Source organism: Channa argus, chromosome 14 (genome assembly GCF_033026475.1).
Source record: "Channa argus isolate prfri chromosome 14, Channa argus male v1.0, whole genome shotgun sequence".
Taxonomy (NCBI): domain Eukaryota; kingdom Metazoa; phylum Chordata; class Actinopteri; order Anabantiformes; family Channidae; genus Channa; species Channa argus.
This window is the reverse complement of record NC_090210.1, coordinates 26,059,654-26,078,657: the sequence shown is the minus strand read 5'-3', so window position 1 is coordinate 26,078,657 and position 19,004 is coordinate 26,059,654. Positions and strand designations below refer to the sequence as shown.

The following is a 19,004-nucleotide window of genomic DNA, read 5'->3' as shown; positions in this document are numbered from 1 at the left end:
GGATCACAGTATAAATAAGAGAAAATATAAAAATAAAAAAAGTAAAAATACGTCACAATCATACTCTGAAAGGTCAACTGTGAAAAAGTCTGATTAGAACCTGAAGTGAACGTCTAATTTAATGTTAATGTGGCCATTAACTGTCAGAGAAACTAGGGAACTTTCACACAGGGGAAGCTGCTGAGAAGGTTTCAGAGCTCGTGGTCTGATCTCACACACACACGTTCCCACGCAGTCCCACAGGTGATGACATGTAAACAGATTAATGACTGTTGTTGTGTGAGCAGCTTCATCAGTCTGTGCTTATAAAAGCTGCAGCAGCAGACTCTGTTCCTGCAGAACCACGAGTTGGATCGCTGACAGGTACCACACAGACACAAACACACACACAGGTCAGAGGTCATGGGACCTGCTCCTGGATGAGTTGAACTGAGTCAGTCAGGACCAGAAGCTCTAGGCTGACACAGATACTGAACCAGAACCACTTTGAACCACTTATTACTCGCAGCAGAGTAGGTGACAGTTATTTGCACATTCTCAGGCTTCTTCCTCATTCTTCTCTTTAAAGGTTTTTTTTGAGGGTCTCAGGACAGAAGGTCCTAATGACACAGATGTGATTGGACCCCCCAGAGTTTTATTGTCCTCGTTTACTAGGAACATAGAAAGATGTTTAATCTGGAGATGGGGAAATACTTGGGTCCTTTACTAAAAGTAAACGTATCATTTTATCTGGGTAGAAATACTCTACTTCAAGTATTACACTTTAAAGTAAAGTACCAAAGTACCAGACCTAGTTGTCCTTAGTTCACAGTTCTTCAGGATCTTGTCACCATCTTGGAGAAGCTGCCACAGCTGATCCAGATCGAGTACACATCAGGGTTCTGAGGGGACAGGACCGTCTACTGCATGGAGATCTGGTCCATGATGGTTGACTTGCATTGTTTGGACTCATCACAGGAAAGTTCTAGTACAATCAGACACTTCCTGGTGATGGAGAATTGTCTGAAAGCAGTTGAGTGTTAGATTTTCAGTTTTTCAGGAACAAAGTTTAGTTATTCTGGAAAGTTCCTTAAAGCTAAGTTCCTTAAAGCTTTCTTTTTTTAAGAAATAATTGTATAAAAAAAAATCAAACTAAGTCACGTGACTTTACCTGGTTGAATGTGCAGTGATGTGTGTGTGTGTGTGTGTCTCTGTTACTGGATTTTTAAAATGTCCTCACTGAATAATTCAATTTTAGGGTAAAATGTTGAAACTCAACTGTGTGTGTGTGTCTGTGTGAGTTCAGGGGGCAGGACTAGCCATGAGTGACAGTTTAGTTGCCATGGTGACCTTCAGCTGATCAGGTTTCTGTGGAGAGAAGGACCTTTCCTCTGTTCTGTCTCTGTCTGCTTCCCGTCTCAGTTCCCTCCCTCTCCTCTCCCCCCCCCCCCCCCCCCCCCCCCCCCGTGTTCTGTCCCTCTGCTGGTCTCAGTCTCTGCATTATAATTCTGCTCTTTCAGGGCTGCAGGACGCTGAGGTAGGCTCCAACTCTCTTCCTGTTTCAGTGACATTGAAACTGGATTGGACCACGTGCACACTGTTTATCTGAACATATGTTAGAATCCGCAGACAGACATGTTTTATCTTTGTTTGATTAAATCATGTTAGGCTGATCTGCTGAGGTCCGGATCCAGTTCCACATCCTCTCACGGGGAGCTTTGTTTCAGTCCGTTGTCCCTCTCTGTTTCCTCAGGGTTTGGTCTCCTCCTCTGCTCTCTGACTGTCTGTAGCACAGAAGGAAGTGGACTTTTATTCTGAAAACAGCAGCTTCCTGCTGGAAACAACCAAAACTGTCAAGCAGACACTGTCAGTCTGTAAAAGTTCACATGTGCTGATCAGAGACTCCAGTGGTGGTAGAAATAAGGAGCAGCAAAGGAGGAAGTTGGTCATCAAGGACTGTCACACATGAGATGTTTGACAGGGGTCCTATAACATGAAGAACTGATGTTACATGATTTCACATTCAGGAAGTCCACCAGCCAGTAGTTTTAGAGACGCTCTTGTGGGTCCTCGGACAAACCTTTGTGTTCAGGGACCTGATGGTAAAGTTGTGTCTGGACTGAGGTCTCAGAACCTTTATCGTCAGTTTCCTGTTTTCAGCTTTCCTAACCTCTAACACTCAGTGAAATAGAAAATAAGGATGCGAAAAAGACTGGGTTATTTTATGGATAATTTACACAGTCCTGAACTAGGCTTTTACCACCCCAAATGTCCAACCGTCATCCCATCCGCTGTCTCTGTCTACCTCAGCAAGTTCAGTGCTCTTGTGTTGTTTAGTGTGAGTGTCTTCTGTCTGCGTGGTTCATGTTAGACTCTGACTCTGGTTACCAACATTAACCAGCAGCTGAAGGCTCATTCAGCAGATTTAAGGTTTTAATATTTGACTCTTCTTTGCTGGTTCTGGGGTTTGTCCACCATTAACCTGTGAGGACCCATTGTCCTTTAAAGGAGCACTTCAACAGGTCCATGTGTTGAGCTTTAACTCGGGCTTCATTCTTCATTAGTGACATACTTGTGGACACCTGTCTCTCTCTGACAGCTTTTGGATCCACCCATAGCAATAAAAACATTTTGTTTATGTTCTTTGGTTGTAGCTTAGTTGGAAAGGCAGTGTTCCACAGACCACAGGGTCAGTGGTTCAATCCCCAGTCCTGGCTATATGTCAAGCCGCTGAACCCCTAACAGCCCATTCCCATCCCCAGCTGTGCAGTGTCGGTCCAAGCCCGGTAGAAATTGGGGGGGTCACATCATGAAGGGCATCCGGCGTAAAAATTGTGCCAAATCATCATGCAGACAATGATCCCTGTGGCGACCCTGAACTCACGGGATAAACTGAAAGGACACACACAAAAAAAAAAGACTATCACACACAGCATTAAATATGATGATAAGACATTTTCTGACACATACTTAATGCACAAAAACCCTTAGAAGTTACAAGATTTAAATATTAAATCAAAATTCATCTTTTTTAAAAGAACAAGTTTGTTTTTTATTGCTGCTTGTTTTTATTTTATTTATTTATCTCAGAGTATGGACAGACAGACAGGTGTCCAACTATCTGAATTCATAGATCAGAGTTAATAATCAGACCAAGCAAATCAGAGACAGTGAGTCAGCAGATCAGGTGTGGGAGTATTTATAGACACAGAGATGTGTCCTCTGCAGGAAAGACTCCTTTGCTGCAGCTGTAGAATTGGACTGAATAGGTTACGCACACACAGAGTCACCTCAGCCATAACCTCTTACACACAGTGAAATACAAAATAAGGATGTGAAAAAGACTGGGTTATTTCATGGATTCTTAACACAGTTTAAGGTAGAAAAACACCTTAAAATGAATGAAGAAGCCTCCTGTTTAATCAACATTCAGGTTTAAGATGAAGATCCCAAAAGCATCAGAAACTTCTGGATTGAACCAAATAGTAAGTTTGTGTTGACTTTATTTATGTTGACCTTTGACCTCCAGGTTCTCACCCTGGTGAACAGCTGACCCACTGACCTCTGACCCTTGAAGGAGCCATGAGCCTGACCTCTGCAGGACCCGGGGATGCCCTGAGTCTTTCCTCAGTGAGTCTCAGTTCACTAATCTCAGAGTGAGGATGTCAGTCACAGCTCTGATGATGATGTTACTATGGTAACCGCATCACTAGAGCTCAGAGCTGCTGCTGCTGCTGCTGACAACACCTCTAATTGCATTTCAGTACAACATCTTTCTTCTACATCATCTTCTGTCTTCATCCTGAGCCATGATTCAGATGAAACATTAGTGCCGTGTTTACTGTCCTCTGTATTTCAGATCAGAGTCAGACACAGTTATAACTCCGTGCTACAACCAGAATGGACAGTTTTTATTTAATTTTTAGCTTCTACTTATGTACTTTTTATTCTGTGTTTTGAGTAATAAATTTATTTTAATACTTTTTTATTGCTGATGTTTTAATGAGCTAGAAGTTTATATTTCCCTTGGGGAATAAATAAAGTTCTATCTATCTTTCTCTGCCTGCTGCAGTCTCTTTCTCCATGTCCTCCACATTCCCATGGTGATGAGGAAGAGGAGGACCTGAACAAGGCGTTTGATGTCCAGTGTTTACGGCACATTCTTCATCCTGCAGCCCGCAGTCCGCCAGAGAAACGCAGAGTTTACAATGAGCAGGACTTTGAAGGTGAGCCACAAAAACATTTACTGGGTCCAAGACATATTGAGGAGCATCAATAAGTTTTTGGATCTGGTTGGGCAGGATAGCTGAGGAAGGTTACTAGGGAGCTTTTAGTTAACCAAGAACCACAGCAGGTGCTCTGGAGTTCTTCCAGTTCTCTGTTTTTCAAGGATGTTGACGAGATGTTTGAAGAGGAGTCTTAGAATGAGGTCAGACAACTTTGGAGGTTGTAAAGATTCCTGCATTGGCAAGGTTCTGTTTTTGGTGTTTTTGAGAGTTGAAAAAGATTATGACTGTGTTTAGGGAGGGTTCTTCTCAGGACCTCTTGAGAAGGGTTCCTGGGAACATTTAAAAAGGTTATGTTAGTCTTTAAGAAAGACCCCAGGAGGGAGTTTAGAGAAATTCCAAATTTCAAAGGTGACACGTGAGGGGAATTAACATAAGGGTAGTTAATTTCTGGGTCTTTAGGAAAATCCAGCAAAGGTTCCAGATTTAGGGAACTTTGGGGGTTGCAGGAGACTTTGAGGGATTTTCAGGAGTCCATGTTTCTCTGGTTTTACCACCTTACAGGATGTTCTAGCAAGCCTGTGGTTTCTCTTTCTAGTCTTTTTGGGAGTTTATTGGGTTTGTTACAGGAATCTACTGTAAAAGATTCTCAGAAGGTTCTAGGAACTGGGGAGTTCTTTAGTCGACTCTTCTTTGTCAAATGCAAGCTCCCTTCAGACACTTTAGAGTAGCAGAAATTCTTGACAAGGTTCTTTTAAGAAAATTCAAGATTCCATGTTTTGAAGACATTCTGGGTGTCTTAGAGAGTCTCTTGTGTTGTTATTTTTGCTTTAAACCTTCTGTGGTGAGACATCAATCTAACCTGTTCCAGAGTTTAGTTTGGTTCTAGGGAACCTTGAGGTTGGTGGATCTCTAAGGAAGCTAAAATGTAAAAAAAAAAAAATTTTACAACTTGGGAGTAAACAGGTCAGAGGGCATAGTCTCTATGCTCAGGTCTAGGGATCAAGTGGTTCTTGAAGAACTTAATTAATTCTCTTAGGGGCTACAGGTTCTATGAGGAGGTTTTTATGAAGGTCACAGGGCATTGGAGAATCTGGAGCTGGATTCTCACTGACCTGATGAGTTCTCTGCTGCAGACCACCGACATTCCTCGCTCCACGTCCACCACCCTCTTACCAAACCTCCCCCCAGCGCCAGGAGGAGGAGACCCAACGAGGGCAGAACGGAGGGGAGGCGAGGCTCTGGCCCCAGCCCTGCAAACACCATAGAAGAAGACCAGGAGGAAGAGGAGGGTGAGGAAGAGTCCTGCAGTCAGAATGATGGAGAAGAGGGACTGATGACCAAGCCTTCCAGGTGAGTACCGCACCTGTCTCTGCTACAAAATCATCTTAAGCTCCGTTAATCTGTTCCCCCTCTCCCACCTCACAGTGACCCAACTGCCGTCTCAACGAATCACAATGCCCTCTCACCTGGAGGCACAATGAAGAGTGTTGCAATGGACGATGAAGTTGAAACACTGATGTCAGTCGACCTGGATGGCATCAAGAGTCAGTAAACTTTAACTTTATATTTTTACATTACCGAGTACTCCAAAATATACCAGTACTTCTTACTAAGTATAAATGTATTTTAAAATCTTAAAGATGTTGGACCTTTAGTGCAGTACTGTAACAGTTATGTGTGTTTCCAGTTGTATTGTGTAATTATATTTTTTGTTAAAATGTCAGACAGTCCGACTGTTTCCTGACTCTGCAGTTGCACAGGTCCTGTACTGGGGGCAGATCAGGACCAAGGAACCTGTCTGCAGACCTTACTGTGTGTTGTAGGCTCTGCTTGTATTTTTGGGGCTGAACAGAGCTGGGGAGTGATTAATGTGCAGAGAAAAGACTGTGTATGTGGTTCCGGTGTTCATGTTCTCCTCAGAATGAAGAGGAACAATAATCTGTCCAGTTTTAAAGTTTCTGAGTCAGACCCAAAAAGTTCTGCTACGAGCCTGTTATGGTGTTGAGCTAACATGAGTGACAGTGGGAAACTGAACAAAAAGAATCAAAGAGTTTCTGTTGATCTTCATCATGTGAAGCTGCTGCTGACCTGAGCACAATGCTGTGTCCCACACACACTCGGCCCCCAGCCTCTGTCTATTGTTACTATAATACTGAGTGTGTGGGTGGTCCTGGTCCTGCTGCTGGGCTTGGAGGACTCGGCCAGTCTGTCAGATCAACATGAAGTCCGTCTCCGCTCTGGTTGTGATCAAATGTTTCCACAGTTTGTTGTTGGACAGACTCAAGGCTGATTTTAGTGAGTACTCACCTGTTTCTCTGTGGACATGTTTGTTTGGAAGTGCACGGCAAAGATCTGTACATTAACAGAAAGCTAAGGAACCTAAAGTCCTAAAGAAGGTTCATTAAGAAAAGTCAAATCAAAGAAAAAACAAATATGTGAGTGTTTTTATTGGCTAGGCCTGGACTAGTGCTCTGAAAACCTGACTGGGGTATTTTTGAAACTTTATGTCTTCACCAATGAAACAGATAAAAAACGTGAATGATTTCCTATCATCAGTATCTAACCAACCTTCACAATGTAGCAGTTAGGGGACACTGGTCAGCTGACCTTGACTGCTGCAGTTGGATTGGCTGTTGTTTTTTCAGGAAAAAGAAGAAGATCTGGTGTGAAAACTGTGGTTTGGGAAAAAATTAGATTTTAGCAGAAACCTGAAGCTGAGCAGCTGATTAGTGAACACCTGTGTGACAGAGTCTGAGCTGCCTGGTTAATCCACAGGTCACCTATCGACTTACCGAGGCCTCGCTGGGTTAGAGCGTTCCCACGAGACCAGAGACAGTGTCCTAGGCAGCAGAGGAGGACACAGTGAGGAAGTGAATGAAGTACTCCGATGTTTTACTTCAGCTAAAGTAGTAACACTACAGTGTAGAAATACTCTCTTTATGCAGTATGAGACTTTGTTGGACTAATGTTTGTTTCATTAGTTATTCATCACTTTAATGTATGAGGGTGGAGATGATCTTACGTGGTGCTTGGGAGTCTCTTACTCATTTGGAGCTTTCATGTGTACAACTGCTGTCAAACATCCTGCAGTGACTGTGGGCAGTTAGAAGTTTAGAAGGCAAACAGGAAATCAGGGAAATAGTCCTTTAAACTGTATTGATATCTGAAAAGTAACTATAGCTGTAATAAAGTAAAGGCAGAAACTCCACAACTGGTTCTTGGTTAGAGTAAGGTTTTAACCTGTGATCCTGCCCTCACCTGCCCTGCCCCCTCAGGTCACCGACTGGACGATGTCCCGGCTGTCCGACGTCACCTGGTGAGGCGGAGCTCCAGAGGCCCTGTCATCTATGTCACCAAAGACCAGATCAGCAGCCAAACACCGTCACTGCTTCAGCAACTCCAACCGGACGAAACCCCTCATGAGGTCAGAGAGGTACATCCACAATCAGCCCGTACCCCAGACGTTACATTCTTTTTCAGCTGAAGTTCAGATGCTGACGCTTCATTTAAAAACTGAAGCATTATGTTTTTCGAAGAGACTCAGAAAATGCCGGACTGTCACGGTGAATCAAACTCCAGAGTCCAGTCTGTGGTTCAGGCCACAAAAAGCATTTTGTTTAAAGGATTAATTCCAGTCATTTTTTAAATAAAATCCCCGTACAGATGCTAAAGCAAACATTAAATCATCTCTGCTCACGTTTGATTAGCTGTCGGTCTGCGGCCTGGATTCACTTGTTTGTTGTTGACATAGACTTCAATTCTTGTCCAAAAACGATTAAAAACACATTAGTCGTACACACTGCTTCACTGGGTGAGGTATGCCTTAATTTTCAATGCAGCAGGTGGTGAACTGCACTAATATTTTGAGGGTCTTGTTTTTGGAATGAATAAATATGTTGTCTGATGGAGCTTGTGTCTAGCTGATGATTAGACAACGATTATCTATTATCCTTTAAGGTCCGACAGAGATGGTGTTTTTGTCCATCAATCCAGACCACAGTCTGTGTCTGACCTGGACCACCTGCTGAGTGTAAACACAAGCTTTAAAACTCTGCACATAGACAAATTGAATGTCTAAACATTTTACTGCGACGTCCAGTGTCAGGAGGTTAATCGTAACCCTTAGGAATCAAACTAACTCTTCTAGTTAACTAAATGTTATTATGTATATTTTGCTCATTTCAACTTATTTCAACTCAAGATTTTAATTCTTTTGGAGGTTTTTGACTTGAAATCATGAGTTGAATGAAATAAATTCTGAGAAAGTTTTAAAAGAAACAACAGATTTCCCATCATGCATTGTTGAACCTTTGCATTGTGCTTTTTTGTTAAATCCTGGTAAAAAAAACAGATGAAGCTTGATGAAGTTTCGTGAGTTCCTGGGAACAGCGGTAGATCTTACTGTTTGTACAAACTGACAAATGACAAATGACAGGTAAAGGAACTTGGTTTTACAAAATTATTAACATGGATGGCTTTCCGTTAGTGTAACTTCAGCCTGAGTTGATCTAACTCCAAAAGCTCAGTTGTGAACTATGTGATTCTGTAACTTGACAACAAAACAACTGGAATGACATCTGAAATGAGTTTGACAGGAAGGATGAAAAACGAGACGGGTCTCTGTGCAGGTAAATCCAGGTGGTGCTGTGAACAGGTGGACTGTGAAAGCGAGAGAGAGAGTCAGACAGGTGAGGTCAGGGTCAGGTAAAGCAGGAGCTCAGTCTCTGTTGCTTCAGTGTCCTCTCGTCTTCAGGATGGTCAGTTTGGACATGAAGCTTCGACAAAACAAGGTACTGAATTATACTGGGTCGGTCTGGGTTTAATTAGACCTCCATTAGTTAAACAACTTTTTCTTCTCACCACATGTGGAGACATTTGGTTTAGTTTGGATGAATTTTACTAGTTCACTTATCCTGGCCTGCTTTAGAGGAGTCTGTCTTCTTCAGTGTGATTAGTTCAGTTTGTGTTAGAACATGAAGGTTGATTGTGGACCTCAGAGATGGATTACACTTAAAAAGACTTTTAAAAAGTTTTAAAAGACTTTTGACAATGTGGTTTGATTTGTCCTGGTACTAATGCAGAATAACCAGAACTCCAGTCTACTAATCACTGCTGTCCTAGAAACTTAGATTGAAACTTTCTTCTGTTCTGCAATTTTTTATAAGCAAATAAAAGCACATACAGACTTACATACAGAACATGTATGTCCGTGAGATATGTGAGTGTCATCACGCTTCATCAGGTCACTGTCTTCCTGTGGGTTTATGTCCAGTGTGTCTGTTTTTCTTGTCTCTATTTTATTACAGCCTTTCACATGAATTTGTTTTATCAGATAATCATGTTTTCTCTGCATGGGATCATTTACCCACATTCTCTACCTGGTTTGACTCTCCGCGGTTTACAAAAATCTAATTAAAGTCCCTTTATGTCCCCAGACAAGCTGTTTGGGATTCTACATATTTTTTAAATCCCCCTTGATGTTAAAATATTGAGTGAAGTGTTTATAAAAGACAGAAAGAGACAATAACAGACCTGCTGCTGATTTCACAATCACAAAATCTGATTTGACCTGAGTTTGTCCTTGAATTGTTAAAACTGTAGCCTGGTTTGTCTTCAGAACACAACTTTATCAGTATTAGTTTAGCTGTCAGCCATTGATGTCCCTGGACCACAGGTTTAGCGGTTTGACTCCCGGCTATAAGGGACACAGACACTCAGTCCTTGTGTTTGTTCATATCCTAGTAAAAATGTTAAAACGGTTTGAACTTGTGTTCAATTTTTTTACCAACATTTCAGGCTTGAAGTGATTTAAATGAATTGTTTCATTTACATGTTGTTAGAAAGTTTCAGTGATTCAGAGGGTTTTTATGACAGAAGCCATAAAAACAGTTCGCGTGGATTAAGGTGAAGACGGGAGCCCTGTGTAGACTGCAATCCATCTCTGCAGTGGTTTTAGGTTATTTAAAATATTATACTTCCACCTGGAGATTGAGTGGCGTTGAAGCAACCCCCTCTCTAACATCACGCTAGGGATACGTGAGGACGACCCCTAAAATGACCTCCAGCTCTGAAACACGGTGTTCAGTCTCAGCTGTGCAGGAGCAGGTTTCTCCCCTTCACATTCAGGATCAGACTCGAGCTTAAAGAAAACTTCACTACACTATTAATTAGCTGCAGCCACAGCCTTAGGCAATATCTGTTATTCATTAGGTCGTGTTCCTATTGGCTGAGGTTAAACATGAAGGCCACAACCCCCACCAATCAGAGTAGGGGTTCATGTATAAGGCTAATTTTATGTTAAGAGCTTCCAAATAGACTCATGGAAGACAGAAAGCAACTGGGCTGTTTGGAAAGATGGATGTGGGAAAATGTCTTTAAGTGCATAAAATACACTATGATGTTTAATGAAGATGAGTCAGACAGAATGAGTGTTGGGACAGTCCGTACATTGATATTAGGTGGACAAATCTAATTTGGGGAAAAAAAGCAAGTCCCGTGTTGCAGGTTAAATTAAGTTTAATGTTAGTTGAGGTTAATCTAAATGTACGTGAACACATTATTGACCAAGACCAGCTTATCTGCAGGTATTCGTGGAGCTGAACGAGCTGGTGATTGACAGGAACCAGGAGCTGCAGTGGAGGGAAACCGCTCGATGGATCAAGTTTGAGGAGGAGGTGGAGGAGGAGACAGAGCGCTGGGGGAGACCTCACATTGCCTCCCTGTCCTTCCGCTCGCTGCTGGAGCTCCGAAAAACTATGTCCCACGGTGAGGAGGATCTCTGCTGCCATCCATTGGACAAACACTGACGCTACATTTTAGTCACATTTAAACTTCTCTTAAAATACCCTTAACCCTCTAGGGGCTGGATCAGTCGATGGAACAATGCTTATTTGGTCTTTATATAATAATGTAGTGACAGATTTAGGTACAGAATTGGAAACCTGTTGCACATCAGTTTGTCTTGTCTGGAACCCACTTATTATAAAGACAGGTGAAAGTGCATTCACTTAGTGATGCTGGGGGAACAGGCTGGCCCCGATGTGATGGCATAACATTTGTAAATGTTGTGACAGTGGGTAATGTCATGATGTTGTGTTTTCAGGGGCTGTGCTTCTGAATCTGAAGCAGACAACTCTGCCAGATATTGCCCAGCAGGTGGTGGAGCAGATGGTGATCTCCGATCAGATCAAAGCTGAAGACCGAGCCAATGTCCTGAGAGCCCTGCTGCTCCGACACAGGTTCATGTCCAAAATACATCCACTTGTCCATAGTCCATCTGTGTGTCCAGTCACCAACTAACTGCCGCTCCAGAGAGGAACGGGACCCTTTTTTTAAAATTTAACTATTTCTTTTTTGTTGTTTAATCAGTCACCCCAGTGATGAGAAAGATCACAGCTTGTTCAGTAAGAACATCTCTGCAGCCAACATGGCCGCCCTGATCGACAAACACAACAGCCAATCAGAGTCCTCCAACAACACAACTAATCACATAGAGGCTGATGGAGATAAAAACAAGGTAAAGCAAAAACAAATGAGCAGACAGCTGGTGGACCCAGGTCTAATAAAGTGTCAGTGGTGGCTAATGGGGTGGCCGTAGCTGCGTTGGTAAGGCAGTTGTCCGTGGACAACAGGGTTAAAAGCTCAATATAAGTGGCCATTGACCATCTAATAAACTCATAAAATCAGGGCACACAACACAACGATGTATGTTTTCTGATTTCTGACAGCCACAGATTTGACCTATTTTTGGATTTACCTGATTTACATCAGATATGGTTTTGGTGCAACCAAACATGAAGCCTTGACATCCACACCCAATATCAGCCAGGAAAGCAGTGATATGGCTCAGTGTTATATGGACACAATTAGAAGAAAAACAGCGTGTCATCAGAGTAGAGGTGCAGAAGCCTTTCAAGACTACTACAGAACTATGAGTGTTATTTACTGTCTGCCTTCGATTTTTTAGATTAGATTAGATTAGATTCAACTTTATTGTCATTACACATGTACAAGTACAATGCAACGAAATGCAGTTTAGGTCTAACCAGGAGTGCAATAGCAGCAAAAGCAGGATATCCAGTTATTGCATAAATAAATAAGTTGGTATTGTACAGTATTGTAAATGGATATGGAAATTTAAGGAAAATGGATATATACAATGATATGGAAGGCTGTGGTGAGGTATAAACAGAAGTAAGAATATAACAATAATAAATAAATAAGGCTATGATAGTGGTGCGGTGTAAGTGATTGCATGTTTTTTAAGGTGCAGTAGTGACTGTAAATGAACAGTTTGCAGTGCAAATGAGCAATTTTGTGGTAACATAACATAAACGTTATGTGTAAATAGTCCAGTAGTGCAAATGACATTGGGGAGGGGGGGTTATAATAGGGGGCCAGTACATGAGGGGCAAAGGGATCAGCGGGGTGCAGAGTTCAGTAAAGAGACAGCTCTACGGAAAAAGCTGTTCTTCAATCTGCTAGTCCTGGTTTTGAGGCACCTGAAGTGCCTGCCGGAGGGCAAGAGAGTGATCAGTCTATGGGCGGGATGAGAGGTGTCCTTATAGATGCTGCGAGCTCGACGCAGGCAGCGTTTCCTCTGGACGCCCTCCATGGCTGGAAGGGTAGTCTCTGTGATGCGCTGGGCAGTTTTCACCACCTGCTGCAGTGCCTTGCGCTCTGCAACAGTGCAGCTCCCATACCAGACTGTGACACAGTTGGTCAGGATGCTTTCTATTGCACAGCCATAGAAGTTCACCAGTATATCCAAGGACAGCCGATTCTTCTTTAGTGTCCTCAAGAAGAAGAGGCGCTGGTGGGCCTTCTTAACTAGACTGGAGGTGTTTTTAGTCCAGGACAGGTCCTCAGATATGTGGATCCCTAGGAACTTGTAACTGGAGACACGCTCAGCAGCCGTTCCATTAATGTGGATGGTGTCATGTGTATTTGTACTGCATCCAGAGAGAAGCCCCAGTTCTCTGTCACTCCAGATCCAAACATGAAATGAAGCTGATGGAGAAGATCCCAGAGAGGGCTGAGGCCACTGTTGTTCTCGTAGGTATGTGTTACTTATGTACATGTAATAAACAGTAAGTCTGTAGAGCAGCTGGTTCAGTGAATTCAATCTGCCCCTCTGCGATTTCTGCAGGCAGTGTGGGCTTCCTGGACCAGCCCTCTATGGCATTTGTACGGCTCCAGGAGGCGGTCCTGTTAGAGTCTGTTCTGGAGGTTCCTGTCCCTGTAAGGTTCCTCTTTCTCCTGCTGGGCCCATCCACTGCCAACATTGACTACCACCAGATTGGACGCTCAATCTCCACACTCATGTCAGACAAGGTCAGTCTTGGTAAAGTAAATTTTTTTAACTGTTGGCTCCAAATAATTATTCAGTGTCCTGCAGCTTCTTTATGGCCTTGATGGCTATGTAATGTGGTAAATACATCCAAATCCCGGGGTTGGTGGTTCAATCCCCACCTTCTCCTTTGGCAAAACATCTCCAGGTTGGTCTGGGTGGCCCAGGACAGAGCCTTGCACATCGGCTGCTGTCATCGGTGTGTGTGTGAATGGGTGAATGAAAACACCTTTTCACATAAACAGTGGATGAAGAATTCTGCTACTCTGTAATATTTTAGAACTTCCATGAGGCTGCGTACCATGCTGATGACCGCCAGGATCTATTGACAGCCATCAACCGTTTCCTGGACTGCAGCATCGTCCTCCCACCCTCAGAGGTTGGTGGGGATGAGTTGTTGCACTCAGTCGCTCGCTTTCAACGAGAAATTCTCAGAAAAAGGGAAGAGGAGCAGAGTGGCAAACTGCTGGAGAAACAGAGCAGCATCCAGCAGGATGAAGGTCGGTTATCATGTTCTAAAACTCATTTCATGCTCAGCTCATTTCATGTATTTTATCACCACTTATGGATTTGAGCACTGTTGGTCAACTACTGATTATTATGAGGTTTCCTTCCTTTTTGTTGAGCTGTAAAAACGTAGACTAAATTACCTTCTTACTACTGTGATCCTTCATAAACTACCCATATTTTTGAGCATCACTGTAGTCAGCATCAGAAGAGTGTGCTTTGTGGGTGAGGGCATACTGTATTTAGCAGGCTTGGATTATAGCTCGGCATATATATGCAGGAGCTGAAATAGTTATTCTAGGCCCTCGGTAAGTTCACTGAACACATTGTCTTTTGTGTAATAAGAACACAACTCAAAGGGCATTAAAAAGGGGCACAGCTTGAAGCAGCAAACAGATTTTTGCAGAATCTCTGTGAAGGTGTCATTTTTGCAAGATAAACTAAAAACACTATCAGGTGACATCATGTTGATATTCCTACGTCATGTGTGAGCAGATGCAGTCACATAAAAAAACGGTGATCTTATCTCCCAGATTCCCTGGTTCCCTCCAAAGCTGCCGAAGAGCCCCTGAGGCGTTCAGGACGTCTGTTCGGAGGTTTGATCAGAGATCTAACTCAACGCTACCCTCAGTACCTCAGTGACATTCGAGATGCTCTCAACCCTCAGTGCATGGCTGCCATCATATTCATCTACTTTGCTGCACTGTCACCTGCTATTACCTTTGGTGGACTGCTGGGTTAGTCTGGATCTAAAACACACGCTGCAAGATCATTTAAAGCTAGAGTTTTCAACTTAAGATAGTGCTAATGTGAGACTCTGAATCAGTCCTCTCTGCTCTTATACAGTTTTACTCCACATGCTACACTTTTAGAAGTGAATATCTCTGCACTTTTGCCAGTGATGTTCATTGAGTTTGTGTCACAGATGTGTTGTAGCAGATTTTTATAAAAAAAATGCAAAGATCTTGCACACCGTAACTAGAAACCTTGACGTAAAAGCTTTTTTAAGTTTAGATCAAATTTAGTATCAGTGGAAGTGTCTGTCCCTGTCTTTTGACACAGGTGAGAAAACAGAGGGATTAATCGGTGTGTCGGAGCTGATCGTTGCCACATCGATGCAGGGTATAGTGTTCAGTATTCTGGGGGCTCAACCTCTGCTTGTGATCGGGTTTTCTGGACCACTGCTAGTGTTTGAAGAGGCCTTCTACACTGTGAGCTCACCTGCTGGCAGGTTTACACACCTGAATCAAAATTAACAATATCTCTTTTAGAGTCTTTTTCATCCACAAAACACACCAGAGAATGATTTTCTTCCACATTTCAATTATTTTTTTTTTTTTATTAATTTCAACTAAATTTACATTGACATTATTTATATGGTGCCAGTTAACAACAAAACTCATCTCAAGGCACTTTAAATACTAAATGAAAACATCCAACACGTTCTCATCCCACAGAGTCAGAAAACAATGCTTCCCAAGGCGTCAAATTGTGCCGTTGTTTTACATCCTAGTTCTAGTTGTTTAGGAATCCTGCCGCAAAGAAATTCTGTATCCGTATACAATGTATACAGTTCACAATAGTCCCCACCCTAGGTTTATTTGTCTTCTATAACCCACCTGGTTTGTGTCTCTGTGTAGTTTTGTAAAGACAATGGGATCGAGTATCTGACAGGACGGGTGTGGATCGGTTTCTGGCTGGTGCTCATTGTTCTCCTCACCGTGGCCTTCGAGGGAAGCATCCTGGTTCGCTTTGTTTCCCGCTTCACTCAAGAGATCTTCTCCTTCCTAATCTCGCTCATTTTCATCTATGAGACCTTTTCCAAACTGATTAAGGTGAGGACAGAGAACAACAGCAGTTTTAGGGGTTGTTTGGTAGAGAAAGTAAAGGTTGTAAGCAGAAAAAAAGGCAAGAAAAAAAAGAAAAAAAGAAGAGTTACCGATTTACCAACACAGAACGTCTTTCTTCTTTGTGTTGATACATTTTAGATTTTTCAGGAACATCCTCTTCAGAATTGTTACCATGGAAACAAAACAGTATCTCCATCTCTGTGCAACTACACTGCAGCTGCAGGGGATTCTGGAAAGGTTGTTGGAGAACCCAACACAGCCCTGCTGTCATTTGTCCTCATGGCAGGAACGTATTTCATCGCCTTTTACCTGCGCAAGTTCAAGAACAGCTCATTCTTCCCTGGAAGGGTCAGTACAGGACAGTACAGGTATCAGTGTTTCTACAAGTATAGAGGAAAACATTCAGAAGTATGTAGAAGTAAAAACAAAACAAAAACACAGTATGGTATGTACCCATGAAGTGACATAGGAAAAGACACTGTTACAGATGTGTACAGGTAAATACAACATTGGCTACCCATGGGTTAAGGTACAGACTCATCCAACTGCAAAGTTATATACACATAAATATGCATTTCGATATCATTAAATACAGGTATGTAAACTATTTGGTGTGTTTCAGGTCCGGAGGATCATTGGAGACTTCGGGGTCCCAATTGCTATCCTCATCATGGTGCTGGTGGACTACAATGTGGAAGACACCTACACGCAGGTTAGACCAGATCCCTGTGATTATAAAACCTACTAGTATCAGACCTTTTAATAACTCTTTCTGTACTGGCTTACAGAAATTGAATGTGCCCAGTGGATTCTCTGTGTCCAGTCCAGAGAAGCGTGGTTGGCTGATTTCCCCTCTGGGATCAGATGGGCAGTTTCCTGTTTGGATGATGGGTGCCAGTATCCTGCCAGCCATCCTGGTCTTCATCCTTATCTTTATGGAGTCCCAGATCACAGCGTACAGCACTTATTTCTTGTCTTATATTTCTGTTGTCTCTGTTGGGATGGCTTTATCTAAAAGAACCAATTACAGCAAAATAACCAATAGTTTCAATATAAATTCATGGTCAATATAATTGTATTGATCAGTAATTTTAGTCTGTTGATCTGTCAGACTGATTGTCAGTAAGAAGGAGAGGATGCTGGTGAAGGGCACTGGTTTTCACCTGGATCTCCTCATCATCGTGGTGGTGGGTGGACTCTCAGCTCTCTTTGGTTTGCCTTGGCTATCAGCTGCTACTGTTCGCTCAGTCACTCACACCAACGCCCTCACTGTCATGAGTAAAGCTGTCGCCCCTGGAGACAAGCCCCGCATCCAGGAGGTGAAGGAGCAGAGGGTGACAGGCTTTCTGGTGGCTGTTTTAGTGGGTACGACTGTCTGAGACTTCCTGTTGCTAATTCTGCTACAATCAGTACCACGACCTCTGATCTGGTTCTGCCCTCCTCTTCAGGTCTGTCCATTGTGATCGGTGAGGTTCTGCGTCAGATTCCTCTGGCAGTGCTGTTTGGGATCTTCCTCTACATGGGTGTGATGTCCCTCAATGGGATCCAGCTCACTGAGAGGCTTATTCTGCTGCTGATGCCCCCGAAATACCACCCAGACCAAAACTATGTCCGCAAAGTAAGGCCCTCATCTGGGACAGATAAATCAATCTCTACCAAAGATGTAGAGTTGCTTTATGTGGAATTGAGCCAGGCTTGAGTCATGAATCTGGTGATTTTACTAAGTCTAAACAAACTTTGAGTTGACCATCAAAGACTTGATGTTTTTCCAGGGATATGATCAAAGATAAAAAATTCAGTTATTTAAAGTGAACCATGTCTTTATTTTTCGGACATTATTTAAGACCTGAACTTGACTTGTGGGTCTTAAACAACAAAGAGGGAAACAATTAGCAGACATTTTACATCGGCAGCCCAGTTTCATTTACTTGGTTTCAACCCCCCTGTCTATCACCTCCTTCACAGGTGCGGACATTAAGGATGCATCTTTATACACTCATGCAGCTGACATGTCTGACTCTCTTGTGGGTCGTCATGGCGACTGCGGCGGCACTGGCTTTCCCCTTCGTGCTGCTGCTGACCATACCTGTGAGGATGCTGTTGTTGCCACGCCTCTTCACCTGGAGAGAGTTGCAGAGTGTGAGTCACATGTTATCCTCATTGTACATCAGTTAGCAGGCAGATGTGTGGTTAGATTGGACTGATACAATCTTTGTTACTTTTACAGTCATCCCCCTTTTGCTATGACAAAGCGAGTATAAGTGTTTGTTTTACTGAAGTCAGATTGTGACCTCTCACCTCTGTCCTGCAGCTGGATGCTGATGATGCAGAGCCTTACCTGGAGGAGAAGGAGGGGCAGGATGAGTACTCACAGCTGCAGATGCCTGTGTGACCCGCATCAGTGCTGATGGACAGCAGACTGCACATATACCCTCCTTCATTAGCATATCTGACATGTATCCTGTAGTGAAGCTGTGCAGGTTTTCTGAAATTCTGTTTTTATAATCTGAGTCTGTATGATCTGTTTTGGGAAGTGGGTTTGTTTGTATTTGATGAAGCTGCTGAACACAGTGGCTTAAAAACTGTGAGATGTTTCTAGTTGAGCTTTGCTTTTTATTGTTTTAAAGAGCAAACTAACTGAAAAATGTCTAATGTGCAGTGACAATTACTGTTCTTAACTGTATATCATCATTAAATGAAAATACTTAAAAGTTTTGCATATTCATTTCTACATTTATACTACACTTTTTTTTATATGGAATTCTGACAATGTAATTTGGACAGTTTAGATCAGGATGAGGAAAATAAGCAGTGACCCTCTAAAGACAAACTACAATTGAAACATTGTAGGGGTTTACAAGGATGGTGAAAATGAGTATTTATTCTTAGGAGCAAAAAAGAGGAAGAGGACAAAAAAGCAAGATGGTTGAAAGTGGGGCAGATAATAAAGGTTAAATATAATAAACTAAATAGCAATAAGAAAATGCTGCTAGTGTAGCTGTAATTGTGGAGAAGAAACAGTTTCAATAACGGAACTTCCAATTGTATCACATTGTTTCTTTTGTTTACTTTGATTTTTAACTAAGTGAG

At 42.6% G+C, this 19,004-nt stretch overlaps 1 protein-coding gene across 5 annotated transcripts; it reads left to right on the top strand.

Moving 5' to 3' along the window:
* Positions 1-309: 309 nt before the first annotated feature.
* On the top strand, positions 310-18,608 carry slc4a2a (solute carrier family 4 member 2a). Of its 5 annotated transcripts, XM_067474080.1 has the most exons (22): positions 310-363; positions 3,509-3,609; positions 4,052-4,205; positions 5,342-5,558; positions 5,634-5,752; positions 7,484-7,641; positions 10,793-10,973; positions 11,311-11,446; positions 11,577-11,724; positions 13,170-13,266; positions 13,357-13,541; positions 13,838-14,057; positions 14,598-14,801; positions 15,127-15,275; positions 15,705-15,899; positions 16,053-16,262; positions 16,537-16,626; positions 16,703-16,869; positions 17,026-17,279; positions 17,363-17,532; positions 17,880-18,053; positions 18,226-18,607. In XM_067474080.1, exons 2-22 carry the CDS (start codon positions 3,562-3,564, stop codon positions 18,304-18,306), a joined length of 3,357 nt encoding a protein of 1,118 aa, XP_067330181.1. In that variant the 5' UTR covers positions 310-363; positions 3,509-3,561; the 3' UTR covers positions 18,307-18,607. The 5 variants fall into 5 exon arrangements, with proteins under 5 accessions (XP_067330181.1, XP_067330182.1, XP_067330180.1 ...); XM_067474081.1 differs by lacking the exon at positions 310-363 and having other exon boundaries at positions 2,968-3,609; positions 7,484-7,632; XM_067474079.1 differs by lacking the exon at positions 310-363 and having other exon boundaries at positions 2,968-3,609.
* The last annotated feature ends 396 nt before the right edge of the window (positions 18,609-19,004 follow it).